Source organism: Corythoichthys intestinalis, chromosome 14, assembly GCF_030265065.1.
Source record: "Corythoichthys intestinalis isolate RoL2023-P3 chromosome 14, ASM3026506v1, whole genome shotgun sequence".
In the NCBI taxonomy this organism is placed as follows: domain Eukaryota; kingdom Metazoa; phylum Chordata; class Actinopteri; order Syngnathiformes; family Syngnathidae; genus Corythoichthys; species Corythoichthys intestinalis.
In genome coordinates this window covers 46,611,639-46,627,283 of record NC_080408.1, presented here as the reverse complement: position 1 = coordinate 46,627,283, position 15,645 = coordinate 46,611,639, and the positions used below count along the sequence as shown (strand labels likewise).

The 15,645-nt window shown below is 41.0% G+C and overlaps 1 protein-coding gene across 1 annotated transcript in view; it reads left to right on the top strand.

Annotated features, from left to right (window-relative positions):
* mppe1 (metallophosphoesterase 1) overlaps positions 1–15,645 on the top strand; it is a 41,225-nt gene that overhangs the window by 15,349 nt on the left and 10,231 nt on the right. The window contains exons 4-6 of the mRNA XM_057857512.1: positions 10,489–10,569; positions 10,640–10,748; positions 10,822–10,884. Of these exons, the coding sequence (XP_057713495.1) occupies positions 10,489–10,569; positions 10,640–10,748; positions 10,822–10,884 (253 nt within the window). The remainder of the gene's footprint in view (positions 1–10,488; positions 10,570–10,639; positions 10,749–10,821; positions 10,885–15,645) is intronic.

The window sequence follows — 15,645 nt, the reverse complement described above, 5'->3', positions numbered from 1 at the left end:
CACCGCACATTTGAAAGAAGCCGGTGCTTCCTCAAAATTCGATCTCTCCACTCCTCCGCTCGCCATAGCTATTTGTTTTCTTTCTTGTTTCACTTTCACTTCGCTCGTAAGCGAGAGAGGGCATTACTCGGCGTCTATTACACAGAATATCCAACATTTACTTGCGGGGCGGGAATTTCTCAACAGCGGTGCTTCACGTCACACACACACACACACACAGAGGCTGATCAATTCATTCCACAAGCGTTCGGAATACATTAATTGCAAACCGAAAAGGCGCGGTTCATAAAGGCGTATTGAACCGTACAGGGCGAACCGTACGGTTCGGCTTTGAACCGCAAACCGTTGCACCGCTAATCATGACAAATAATTTTTTAACTTTTTTTTTTTCCCAAAAAGAACCATAACAAAGTTTGCGTCCTGCCTGCCCTTGGTTTTCCTGGATTTTTTAAGAAACAATTTGATGGCTGTTTCATAAGGGAAATCAGCAATAGGTGGTCCATTTATAGTCAATGTGAGGCATGCTCTCAGATGGTTCCCTTGCAGCTGGTTCCTGCGGTCTGTCTTCACCTACACAAGAATTTTAAAAAATGAGATCGAGTAAATGAAGACACACAAGCATCTCTAACTTACATTGTACAGTTGACCAAGTGTCTTACTCTGTTCATTGCAGAGAAATCTCTCTCATAGTTCACTGTTGAGATGGGCACTGTCAACGCAATGGCCGACAGTTGGCTCAAGCAAGGGTACAGCCCTCCCCATTCATCAGTGTGTGATGCATCTTTGACATCATGCTGACCTGGCCCATATTCTGAAAATCATTTAATGGACACCCATTGCCGTCGTCAGACATATTTCACTAGGGCACATGCCACAGTATTGATTTGCAGCACCACAGTATAAATTTCACCGGTAAAAAAAAATTAAGTCTACATAGCATAATCTATAGAATACATCTATTTAATATGGTAATCTTCCTCTATACACTCCATATACACAATCTGCACATGGCTCCTTAATATGGTAATTTATGCACATAACTTTGGCTGTGATAGGCATGAGTTGACACTTCCGCGAAGCATCTTCAGGAGATACTGTATGTAGGGAGATCAGAGTTCCCAACTTGGAAAATCGTTCTGATGTGTTGTGAAGTCGTAATGTGGGATAAAAACATGCTTGCTAGAAAGAAGAGTAGCCTATTTTAAAGCTCCAACGATACATCACAAGTGGGTGACCAAACATCCTCTTTTGCCCGGACAAGTCCACTTTTCACGTCCTCTCCGTAGCGTCCGGCAGGTTTTGATAAATTCTTGAAAATATCCAGTTTTCATGATTTTTCACGGGACCAATTAGAAGAGAAACCCTCCGGCCTTTGGGGGGCAGCACCTGCCTGCCGTGGCTCCTACTAGTAGGGGGAGAAGTAGTTCTTCTTGTTTTTGGTTGGCAGTTTACCCTTGTATCACGGGGCATTACCGCAATCTAGTGGACTGTCGGTTTGGCAAGAGATCAGGCAGTTACAGACTACAATAAGGAGTTGTTATAAGAGACGTTTATGCCGTTGTTGTAATTTATAAAAATGTTTAGTTGGCGCATGGCCTACTTGTTCGTGTGTGTGTGCATTGACTGGACTACATTTCCATGGGTCTGCATCCTGTTTTTTTTTTTTGTTTTTTTTTTCATAATTTAATTTAGGGTTTTTTTTGCGTTTTTATTGTTTGATTTTTTTTTTTTTTTTTTTAGAAAGAATAAAGCCTGTAACCTATTGAGTAAAAAAAATATTTCAATCCAGTATTTAATACTGTATATACTATATGGCAATATATATTTTTTTATCACTGACGACCTGACACTGAATGATATGTATCCGTGCCTGATATACACAGCTGGTAACTATTATGTTTTTGTTCTGAGTTGTTCTTTGTGACATGTTTGTGTTTTCAGTTGTTCTCTGTGACGCTTGAGTTATGCTCCTGCCTTGCGGTGACGGCCAAGTGACTACGGCGTCAATGCGGCGTTATGTTTGTATGGATTCTGGGCATGCTTGTTGACTTCTGGTCGAGTTTAACGGAGAAAAAATACACAATGCTAGATGGAACGTTTGAATGTGGATCTTCAGCTCGTCAAAATTTAATAAATGTTGATAATACAAATGTTGAGGCGCAGGCAACGCAGAAGACGGTTTCGAGGCGGTCTGTCTGACTTTTGATGCCACACAGAGAGATCTAGCCTCGGGTGGAAACCAGCAAGCTGTGGCGGCTAGCTTCAAACTGGCGTCGAGCACTGCGTCCAGCGTTTTGTCCAAGGTCTGCAAAGCCCTCCAGCCCGATTTGTTTGCGTGTCCTACAGCCAGCCAGTGGGAAGCCATAGCAGATTTCTGGCGGCTATGGTACTTCCCAAACTGCTTTGGAAGCCTTGATGTTAACGTTCTCATAAAAGCACAGAGGCACTCTCAATCAGTGATGATGTATGGAGTGTGAACTGTCTGTTGTTGAAAATTAAACATCAAAACAACTCTATTGACACAAAACCGGTGCTTTATTCTTCATATACTTGAATTGTGACACGTAAATAAGTCACAGGCTCACACCAAACATATGAACACAATAAATGATGAAGTGCACCAACCAAAAATACGACATAAAGTGATACAAATCTGGCAGTTTTTGGCCGACTCAGTCACCGCTTTGTGTGGCCATTCGATTCCGAACACATTCATACTGTACTTGTCACGTTGGTTCTTCCATTTTTTAAAAAATTCAATCCCTGTCTGACCTCCAGCCCCATATTTTCAGCAATCTCCTCCCACAAATTGCTTGCCATTTGGCAATCTTCATAATGTCTTGACGAGACATTCTAGAAATTGTCATACTTGCTCTTTGTTGATACCCTCGTCGACTTGGTCCATTTTTGCGTGTAGAAAAATAATGTTTGACAATGCCGGTGATTTCCCGCTAAACCGGAAACAACAGTCTGAGCGGACCAATCATAATCCATTTCCACCAAGTCACACGCGTTGACGCGACACGAAGTCAGAAAAAAAAGAAGGAACCAGAAAGGCTACGGCGAAGGGTCGTAAATCGGGTCTTCCTTGACGGCGCAGGTCTGACGGGGAAGCATAACTCGGCCTTTAAGGAGCACAGTCTTTGTGACGCATGACTATGATGGAATATGCCAGGGGTGTCAAACCAATTCCACAAAGAGCCAAGAGGGTCCTGGATTTCATTTCAGCCAAGACTGCGCAAACAGATTAATCAATTAATTTTGTGCAGAAACAAGCAGCGCCTGACTGCAATTAACTGATTACACTTGTAGGAGATCAGATTGGTAAAAAGCTGACCTCTTCATTGGTTGGAACGAAATCAGGGACCATCATGGCCCTTTATGGAATTAGTTTGACACCAGTGGAATATGCTGACAAATAGTGGAGAAGGGCCAGACACATGACAGAACCCTCCCTCTCAAGGTACGGCCCCAGAAGTCCCAAGAATCGAGCCACAGAGCAGGGAGGGCAGAGAGGAAACAGGAAGAGGGTTAATACTCCTTCGACCTGTGAGAGTCCATGGCCTCATCCATAGAGGGCATCGGCTCAATCTCTTCCTAGCCAGTGGAGGATTCAACTTCTGATGGCACCGGATTGGGCTCAGAGTCAGAGCAAGACGCAGGCATGTGCTGAGAGCAAGCCACTCTAGATCGACCCTCCGGACGGACGGCTGCTCAGGATGGAGGCGGTGGAAGTCTGATATGAGGGTCCGATCTAAAATCCGCCCAGCTGGGATCCGCATACTCTCCTCAGGACCGTTTCCCTACCAGTCCACCAGAAATTGGAGGCCCCTGCCCTGCCAGCGTGACTTGAGCAGGCGGTGAACAATGTCGACAGGACCACCGTCGACCAGGCGAGGAGGGGGAGGTAGTGTTGCATTTGAAACCAGGAGACTTTCATGGACTGACTTTAGTTTTAAAGGGATCTGACCGCTGGACCCGCGCTGGCACAGCTCCAACGGGCCGGGCTGGCGGGACCCAGGCAATCCGGCCAGAAAGGCAAACTGCGTGTTCACCTTAGTCTTACCCCTTTGTACTGACTCCATTTTGAAAGGTTAAAAGAAGGCTCACCAAATACAAATGGACAATTTATTGGGTTGACAGCAATCAAAACAGCAAGGCGAAACAAACACTCAGGCGAAGAGGCAAACTCGTTCCAAGGTCTCCATATCAGAAGTCAACAAAAAGGTTATGAACAGAATCAATCTGCATGAATTAACTGCCTGCCTTTGGGATACAGTGGTATGAAAAAGTATCTGAACCTTTTGGAATTTTTCACATTTCTACATAAAATCACCATCAAATGTGAGTTGATATTTGTCAAAATCACACAGATGAAAAAAACAATGTCTGCTTTAACTAAAACCACCCAAACATTTATAGGTTTTCATATTTTAATGAGGATAGTATGCAAACAATGACGGGGGGGGGGGGGGGGATAAGTAAGTGAACCATCACATTTAATATTTTATTGCCACCCCTTTGGCAGCAATAACTTCAACCAGACGTTTCCTGTAGCTGCAGATCAGTCTGGCACATCGATCAGGACTAATCTTGGCCCATACTTCTCTACAAAACTGCTGTAGTTCACTCAGATTCCTGGGATGTCTGGCATGAATCGGAGTCTTTAGGTCATGCCACAGCATCTCAATGGGGTTAAGGTCGGGACTTGGCCACTCCAGAACGCGTATTTTGTTCTTCTGAAACCATTCTGAAGTTGATTTACATCTGTGTTTTGGATCATCGTCTTGTTGCAGCATAGATCCTCTTTTTTAGCTTCAACTGTCTGACAGACGGCCTCAGAGTTTCCTGCAAAATATCCTGATAAACTTTTGAATACATTCTTCCGATAATGATTGCAAGTTGTCCAGGTCCTGAGGTAGCAAAACAGCCCCAAATCATGATGCTCCCTCCACCATGCTTTACGGTGGGGATGAGGTGTTGATGTTGGTGAGCTGTTCCATTTTTCCTCCACACATCACGTTGTGGGTTACTCCCAAATAATTCAACTTTGGTTTCATCAGTCCACAAAATATTTTGCCAAAACATCTGTAGAGTGTCCAAGTGCCTTTTTGCGAACATTAAACATGCAACAATATTTTTTTTAGACAGCAATGGCTTCCTCCGTGGAGTCAACCCATGAACACCATTTTTGGCCAGTTTGTTGATATGTGCATAGAGATATTGGACTGTGCCAGTGATTTCCGTAAGTCCTTAGCAGACACGTTAGGGTTCTTTTTACCTCTCTGAGTACTCCATGCTGATCTCTTGGCGTCATCTTTGGAGGGCGGCCACTCCTTAGGAGAGAAGCAACAGTGCCAAAATCTCTCCATTTGTAGACTTACTTCTCTGACTGTCGATTGATGAACATCTAGACTTTTAGAGCTGGTTTTGTATCCTTTCCCAGCTTTATACAAATCAACAATCCTTGATCGCAGGTCTTCCGACAGCTCTTTTGACCGAGCCATGATGCCCATCAGACAATGCTTCTCATCAAGACAGTTCTTACCAGGTGTGTGTTTTATAGTGGGCAGGGCAGCTTTAAACCACTCATCAGTGATCGGGCACACACCTGACTTAAACTGTAGGGTAATAAATTGTTTCCTCTTTAAGTCTCCTTAGGCAGAAGGTTCACTTATTTAATTTCCCCCCTTCTGTCATTGTTTGTATGCTATTGCTATCCTCATTAAAAGTATGAAAACTAGGGCTGTCAAACGATTAAAATTTTTTATCAAGTTAATTACAGCTTAAAAATTAATTAATCGTAATTAATCGCAATTAATCGCAATTCAAACCATCTATATAATATGCCATATTTTTCTGTAAATTATTGTTGGAATGGAAAGATAAGACACAAGATGGATATATATATATATCCAACATGTGGTACATAAGGACTGTATTTGTTTATTATAACAATAAATCAACAAGATGGCATTAACATTATTAACATTCTGTTAAAGCGGTCCATGGATAGAAAGACTTGTTCTTAAAAGAAAAATGTTAGTACAAGTTAAAGAAATTTTATATTAAAACCCCTCTTAATGTTTTCATTTTAATAAAATTTGTAAAAATTTCAATCAAAAAATAAACTAGTAGCCCGCCATTGTTGATGTCAATAATTACTTACACAATGCTCCTGGGTGCTGAAGCCTATAAAATCAGTCGCACCCAAGCGCCAGCAGAGGGCAGCAAAACTCCGCAAAACACAATTAACAAGTGGGCCTTTCACTCTTCTGTCGTTTAATTCTGTCTGAGCTGGGCAAGTGCGTTAATTGCGTCAAATATTTTAACGTGATTAATAACAAAAAATTAATTACCGCTCGTTAATGCGGTAATTTTGACAGCCCTAATGAAAACCTATAAATGTTTGGGTAGTTTTAGTTAAAGCAGACGCTGTATTTTCATCTGTGTGATTTTGACAAAGATCAGATCACATTTGATGGTGATTTTATGCAGATATGTGTGAAAATTCCAAAAGGTTCAGATACTTTTTCATACCACTTCATAACCTCTAACTATTTTGTATGTGTGCTCATCGTATTTTTTTTTCTATTTGACTCAAACAGCATTACTCTTGCAAATGGATATTGGAAAGTTATTTGCTCGCAGCAAGGATAAATCAACAAGGCGGAATGAGGGAGGTAAACCACTTTTAGGTCACAACCTACCAGTTGAGAAACACCGATTAATTGCATCACAGTTACCGTGATATATCCCCATTTCTGTCCAGAAAAAGTAGAGCAGCAGAATGTAGGAAGAGGTGAAAGAGAGATGGAAGTTGATGAGAATGAGCAGAGGTGAATTGACTACCAACAAGAGATGTCCGAATTTTGATTTTGAATACTGATGGCTGAAAAACAAACATCACTTTTTTTTCCAGAAACTTGTATTTTCATCCAATTATATATAGTTTAAAGCCCTATTTGTGACTTTTTGTTATAGATAAAATGAAATGAACGGAAATGCTATCAAACTGTCAAACACAAGCTTTAACCTACACATGCAATGTTTACGAGTGCAATTTCCTGCACTTGTGGTCATTTGTGGTCCGATTTCTCGGCAGAAAAAGTGTACCGACTTGTGAAAAGGAAGGATAAATGTTTTTTTGCAATGTCATGAAAACTGCATCTGTTTTAAAACTGCCTGTTAACTCATTGGCTTCCTCTGACTTCGAACTGTGAGGGCTTCATTTGATGTCTATTTATTGTCAATGGCTGCGAATAACTTGAAATTTCCATTTCACAATATTACACTGTTTAAACACCAGGTTTTCATGACTTGAATAATTTACCAATTTAAAGCCCTTAACATTAACGGCGATAGACAAATACATTCGCCTTCATCCCTCCCAGTTCAAATGACTTGGACGTTTATTCGTGATCAACTCACAGGCAGGAGAATATCTCACCTTTCGGCAAAATTTGCCGTTTTGAAGTCAAAAAGGGTGACCTACACGAATTGTGTAGTTCCGAGAAGAAAATTTTTTAAAAGAGTTTTTAATGTCGGGTGCTTGGTATGCAAGCGGGGAAAGCACACAAAGCCAAATAAGCGCACCAGAGAGGCCAAAACATTGACTTATTTCAACAAAACAAAGGAGGGTACACTGTTGTGTCCTGTTTCTTCAATGCCAAGTTTGGCTGCACGTCGGCCGTGAATGAACACCTAAAGCGCCGTCACCCAGTTGTAAATTTGGAAAACGACTGGAGACAGTTACAAGCTAGCAGATCGTAAGGCCATCTAACTAACTAATGACATGTTTTATTGAAGTTGCTAAGCCAGTCGCGATACGCAATGAGTCCGTTTATTGCACGGTAAATAAAAATGAGGGTGGTAATTTTCACGGCTGCGTTTTATCGCTGCGTGTGTGCATACATTTGTGCGTGCGTGCTGATAGCATATGAGACAACAGTGCCTTTCTCAGATGTTTATTGGTCTTCAACTCCGTAGAATTAAAAGTTCAGATATACAAAATAAGGAAACTCATCTATATTAAACAGTGCAAACGTTAGCATTGCTACACTGAGGCTAATGGGGGGAAAAAAGACAACCTACTTTAGCCTGCTATAAAACATTGGCAGTCTTCTCCAAAACGCAAACTTGCAGTTAAAGGGTAAATTTCAAACATGAAAAATTGCTGGTTAACAGCACTTGCAAACGAAAAAAAAAAGAAAAAAATTAATTGATTACTGACACCACATGCAATGACAAAAAGAGCTTTGCGCTTTGAGTTAGCGGTTACCGAACGTGCTTCCGGTGAGCATTTCAAAATAAAAGCACGTCATGTTCGTCATATAAATAACGATTTCTGGAGTTAATCCCACATACTTCAGAATTTAAATTCTACACTAAGAATAGCTTTAAAATGACATCCTTGATGACAAATCTGATTGGCAATGAATAATTATTATACTGTACTACTGTTATATATAGTAGTATACAATAATATTAATGCTAGATATTTTTTTAAAGGGGATGTAGCGCCCTGGGAAAATTTTGATATTCCATCATTTATCCATAAACGCATGCCTTTTGTATTCATATCATGCCACTTCGTGTAATTACACACAAGAAAATGAGAGAAATTTGGCTCGATTGTCAAGCTAAAACGACCGGCGCCCGAGATCTGGCAGATTGTGTGCGTGACGTCACGTCAAGTGAAGAGAGTGCCACCGGCCACTAGGGGGGCAGCGCCTGTCTGCATCAATATAATTCCTTCTAGTGTGGGGAGAATTAGGGGTGTTTTGAGCTGTTTATGCTGATGCATTGTGTTCGTCCTGCACATATTCCAGGTTCCCTCATGAAGAAACACCGCTCGTTGTCAATAAAAGAGAATTCAGAGTTGGCAGTGAGGGCTGTTTCTTCAACAAGAAAAAGGCTCAGTGCTTTAATACTGAATGGCGGCGATGATGGCAGTCAATTTCGTTTCTAGTTTCAGCGACGAATCCGACGTAGAAGGACGTAACGAATGTTCATCTAATGGTGACGAGGAGAGTTGCAAAGCTTTAATCGGTGTTATAGGTGACCAATTTGAGCCCAAACGAACGCCAATGCAGCGTAATGAAACGGTCATTGAGGGGAGCAATGACACTGATGAAACATCGGCAGCAGATCGTGTGGGAAACACCAATGATTTGTTTAGCATTTCTTTTTGTGAAGCTGATACACCGTGACTGCAAAATAAAGGAATGCATAGAATAATTATAATTTATTGCGCTATCATAGCTTTTCGCTCTGCCAACAGACACAAATATGAACGGGATCAGAGGATTTGTTCTATATATTTTACGAACGATCATTTATACATGTGTCGAGTCCTGTATCCAAAGGCGTGACATTTTTTTTTATTAATTATAAAAGAGTACTCACTCTGGCCATTTCAAGCTTGGCTGCTCCCTTCTTTGCGTAGCTTTAGCCTCCTTTAGCAGTCATCGTCTCTCTCTTGATATCTCGGGACATTTAGGTGGCTGTGCATCTATGGTCGGCACCGCATCTCCTTTGAGCAGCAATCTTTTAGCAAAACCCGATTTCTCTTGTCCATAGTTCGAGAAGCTTTCAGTTGGAAAATGCGCACCACAGAAAAGCGTGCCGGAGGCTGTGTCTAGAAAATTAGCCCTCTTTGCACGGACGAACTTTACCCATTTTCTGTGTAGTCCAGCTTTTTTTTTCGCGTTCAGGAACTCATGGATACTATATTCCGATAAACAACTATTTGTACACCACATAGCACAGCAGTTTTGAACCATTGTTGTGATGTTTTGGTCAAACAAACCCCAACGCTACTCTCTCGTCGTTAAAAAACAATGGCACCTAGCTCCGCCTCGACTTTCAATCACTTGTCGTGACGTCGCCGCCCCATTCGGCTGTTTCCGGAACACTTTCGGTAGTGTTCGTCATTTTCGATCTATTTTCGATAATTGCTCATTAATGTGATTGATTTTTTTGTTAACTTTATCAATATTTGTTATCTTGGCGCATAACGGTTCTATTGATGTCTCACACCCCCTTTGCCGAAACATCCCCTTTAAGAATTGTTTTGAATCATGTTGGAAAGTCAGTGTTCTGAATTTGTTTACTTTCCATTCTTTCGCACTTGTTAATACTATCAGCCTTTGACCTCATTGTTTATTGTCATTGTGTATCGTAGTTATTTATGTGTTTATTTGTACTTTAAGAAAGAGTTTAAGTGTTCCAAAATGTTTTTGCGAATAAATAAGCATCATCAAAAATTTCTGTGCTAAATCAAAAAAAAAAAAAGTGTGGGGGGAATTATTAGATTAGTCGACTATTCGTAAAAATAGCTGACTAATCGGGAGAAAATTAAATTAGAATAAATTAGAAAATTTAGGACAGCCCTAGTTGTACAGTGTTCAATATTTCCTCCATATTCTTCCATATTGTTAATTCAATATTTTTGCATATTTTTGATGTGGTGGTCGCCCCCTGCAGGATGGACTGGTTCAAGTTGCAGCGATTTGAGAAGGTCTTCAATGCCTCCTCCACCAGAATGGTCACCAAAAACGGAGTCAAGTGAGCCCTCTCGTTATATTTTGACAAGCAAAATCTTGCACGAGTACCAGTTAAGTTTGGGTTTTTCTAGCTTCCTGCTGGTAAACAGTGTGGCACTGCACGGCGACGGTTGCCCCATCTGCCAATCTGTGGAGAAGGAGCTCATCAGGCTTTCCAGGGACCTCAACTGTTCTCTTCAGGTAAGTCGGGAGCAAGTCGGTGCACCAAGAACCAAGCAAACCAACCAAAACTAATGCATATTTTTTTACACAGAATTCGGGAGACGGCTGTGAGGGTGCGCAGGTGTACCCACCCACAGCACCCATTATGCTTCAGGTATGAGAAAATGTCTTTGCTACCATTGACGACAATCAGAGGTGGGTAGAAATGCGTTTCATTTACAGTGATTACTGACAATGTCACTCATTACTTGACTACTTTTCACTGAACACTTGTACTTGAGTTAATCTTTTGGATCCCTACTTTTACTTATGAAATATTATTTTGAAGTAACACTTAGGGTTGGGCATCGATGGGATCCGGTACTAACACTCCAGTTCTCCTAGAAGCGTTCGAATATTTTTATTTCGATTCCAAGTTTCGATGCTCTGACCGCCTACGGGAAAAAATAGCTTCCGAAAACCACAAAGAAGAATCCACGTGAAGACAAGCTCCGTTATGAGCAAATAAAATTAAGTGGCTAATTTAGCTTAGCACAAAAATGTGTTCTATCGATTCACATAAATGACAAGAAAGTAATAGAATAAACACAACGAAATGATATCAGACCCTCTGTTAAAATGTGAAAATTTAAGATTTTGTTTTATCAAGGGTTCCTCACGATGTGTAGTGCCGAGGAGCTGTGTAACGTCTGTGTGATCCAATTCATTCAGGAGCATAAAACACCGCGTGAAATATGAAATAAACATGCTTTTTGGTGTCATACGCACTTTAAAACCAAGGGACAGAACATTCCCTGCCTGACATCTGCAAAATGTCAGCTCTTAACTAACTTGTAGAAATACCACCTAAAACAAAAGATGCAATATAATAAATGCCTGCAACATAAGACATTCTAAAACATAGGCAAAAGAATATGTGTAAATGTCTTCTGTTTGAGCTTTTGAAAATATAAACATCTTTGTGAAAGTGCACTCCTGTGAAAAGAAACGTCATTATATTCAAGTTCAAAAACTGAAATTTATTTGGTGGAAAACACTCAGGTGACTTGAAGTTCCGCACTGAGACTCCAAATTTAGCCAACTTTCAAAATTGTCCGATATGCATGTGGGATACATCATTGGAAAGCTTAAAATCTCAATTTTCTGGGGGAAGAAAAAATTTGAACAGGAGGGAATTTTTTCTGTTTTTTTTTTAATGTTTTTTAAACAGCAAAACCCTATCTGGAGGTGAGAGCATGCGAGAGCATAATTACAGACGCCATGACTTTAACGAGATATTATTGCTTACTTACCTTGTTTGGATCCAAACAAGCTGTGTCAAGACACAGCTGTGAATGGCCACAGCTGGGTTTTGGGGGGATTTTATGGGTGAAATATGGTAATATAATAAGGGTCGCGATGCAGAAATCGCAGACATCAAGGAGTGGTCGAGATTTTCTTTTTCATATATTTACCCTTTTAAACATTTTTTTTCTTCAATTTTTCTTTGTTTGGATCGATTATTTATCATCTAAGAAATTGGAGAAAATGCGACAGTAACAAAAAAAAATACAATTACGCGATAGTTATGAGGTAGATATCCTACTTTTTTACAGACGCCATTTTTTTCATTTTGACATAATTCATTTACAAGTTTAAAATATTCTTTTCAATTCAATTTTATTTGTATAGCCCTAAATCACAACAAGGTTGTCTTAAAGGACTTTGCAGAGGCAATATGATAAACAGTCAGAAACAGTAGATGAATAAATAAAGTTCTAGTCAAAGTCCTGGGCATCCCTCATCCTTAGACCCTCCATGTCGGCAAGGAAAAACTCCAAAAACCATTTGGAAAAAATGAGAAACCTTGGGGAGAACCACAGTCAGGAGAGATTCACTCCCAGGACGGATAGACAAGATGCACCAGGACTGCTAATGGGAATTATGTGAGTGAATCATTTTTAAAAGTTGTTTTTTGTTGTTGTTGTTGTTTTTTTTAAACGAAATATGCGATATCAATTAATGATTCTAAGCTAAAAACGACAGACATTTTGAATAATATAATTAATTGCCTTCGTTTTATGGGTGGGTTGAAACAAAAGGGGTTGCGCGACGTCTGTAAACGGGGGTTTTCAGGGTAAAATGGACAAATTAAAAAGTTTGGGGGCTTAATGCGCCACGAATCTGCTATGGCAGCATATAGACATATTGTTCTGTCAAACACAACAGTTCTTTTGGCTTAAAATACAGCAGTTTCTTTTAAAGAGGAGTACAAGAGCAGAAACTGCTTTTTCAGTCTTGTCTGTTTTTCGCCATATACAAATTAAAAATAGCCCTGTGAGAAATTCATAGCAGAGTTAACTGAAAGTTCATATAATTTAAAAAAGAATTGGGAAGAAATTAATATAAACTATGCAATAATTGTTACACTGCCTACTAGAGGTGTGCAAAATTTCCGATTCTTAGATTATTCGCGATTCGGCCGTGGAAGATTCGAGAACGATTCACAAACATCCAAATTCCGATTATTGAAATATGCCAAGTAAAGCCGAAGTACAACACACTCAGCGCGCCGCGCAGTCAATGAGCAACGGAGCGAGAGTAGCTAAACATCATGCTTCTCATTACCCGGCCCCTCGGGTAATGCCAATGCTCAACTCACGGCTCTAGCTCAACTCATGCCACGAGATAAAAAAACACAACAACATACCTGAAGCTGCTACAAAAGTACGTCATCCACATAATGTTACGGTAGATATCATTTATATCTTCTGCCCTCAGCCGAGCGTATGGCTACTCGACTTTGGCAGCGAGCTAAACCAACAAAGAAACTTGGAGGCCCGAACTCCTTCCTCTCATTTATTTCTTCGCGTGAACGTGTGCGCGTGTGTGTGTGTGTGGTAAAACTGGAACATACATAAAACACAAATGTTATACACAAAATAACAGAATAGACACACCATAATTACATCTAACCCATTGTTAAAACGTACAAACTTACAGATTTTGTTTTGTCAAGGGTTCCCAACGATGTATGGTGCAGAGGAGGTGTGTAACGTCTTAACACCTCAAGGCCTCTTTTCCAACTGAAATAAAAAGTTCTTTCTGCCTGCTGCTTACAGCAAGTCGCCACTAGGGGAAGCCGAGCGCAAACAGCAATACCAAAGAAAAACTTAAGATTCTGAGTTACAATAGCGACATCCTGTGGACGGATGAACAATGTACAATCTTAGAAAGAAATTAAACCCAAAAAGTAGTCAACATAAGACCAGAGGACATAACACTCCCCGCCTGACATCTGCAAGATGTCAGCTCTTAACTAATGAACGATACACAACAATAACTCGTTTTACATGCTATCCTTAAACATCAAAAGCACAACTTCACGAATTGGGCGAATGTAAAACCTATTCTCGCCGTTTCGGCAAATCTTAACCTCAACTTTTCTGACATTACCGTCCTCACTTGGGAAAGATTTTGTGATCAGTCCGAGTGGCCAATTATTCCTATGTTCCAGAGACTCCCTCATTAAAACAACGTCGCCCATTTGAAGGTTCGGCTTTTTTATTTTCCACTTGCGACGAACCTGCAAGCCTGCGATGTATTCTTTCTGCCAACGACTCCAGAAAACATTAGCTAAGTACTGCACGCGCTTCCATTGGGCTTTGAATAGGTCACTGGTCTGAAACTGCCCTGGTGGAATCGGTGGTGTGCCAACCTTTTGCGTGAGTAGCATCGCAGGAGTAAGAATGACTGGGTTTTCGGGATCTGTAGAAACGGCTGTTAGCGGACGGGCATTTACAATTGCGGTGACTTCAGCTAACAATGTTACGAGTACTTCATGTGTGAGCTTCCCATATGGATGTTCAAGGAGCATTGCATTGAGGATTTTTCGGGTGACGCCGATCATGCGTTCCCAGGAACCAGCCATATGGGATGCATGTGGAGGATTAAACTGCCATTTGCACGCACTGTCTTTCAAGAATGTGCCTATTTTGTCATTGTGACAGCCTAGTTTGTCTATTTGGAGCTCTTTGCAGGCACTCACAAAATTTGTCCCACAATCAGATCTCAAGAGTTTGGCACCACCTCGGATGGCAAAGAAACGACGCAGTGCATTAATGAATGACGATGTGTCCATTGACTCAATCACTTCAATATGAATTGCACGTGTACTCATGCAGGTGAATATGACTGCCCATCTTTTAGCATCTGCATTAGCACCACGCGTTCTTCTCACTGTAACGGACCAGGGACCGAACACATCAAGGCCTACATTTGTGAAAGGAGGGTCCGTGGACAGCCTGTCTTCAGGTAGCTCAGCCATGATCTGTTCAGGTTGCCTGCCCCTTAATTTGCGGCATGTGATGCACTTGAAAATCACACTGCTTACTGCTCTTTTTCCTCCCACAATCCAAAAGCCCCCTGCTCTGACTGCTCCCTCCGTGAAATGCCTTCCCTGGTGACATAATTTTTCGTGAAAGTGTCTTATTATGAGCTGAGCAAGATGGTGCTTTCCAGGGATTAGTATGGGATTGGTTTCTTCTGCAGACAACTGTGCTTTCTTTAGTCGGCCTCCAACTTTAAGGAGCCCTTGCGTGTCAACAAATGGATTCAGTTTGCTGAGTGGACTTGAGTTTTTTAAAGCTGTGCCTTTTTCAATGCATCCAATATCTTCTGCGAAGACCTCTCTTTGAACGGTGCGAATGATCGTGGTCTTGGCTAGTTGCAGTGACTTTTCAGTTAAATGTTTGTTGCAGTTGTGCCAGCCACGACAGGAAACCTCAGAGTTGTTCTTGAATGATTGAGCTATATGTTGGAGTTTGGCAATAGCCTTTTGCAGCACCTTCCAACTTGAAAACCTTTCAAATCTGGCACTATTAAACTGGCCTTTTGATAGGGTGGTAGTGCAAGTTGTTACCTCAGGACGCAACTC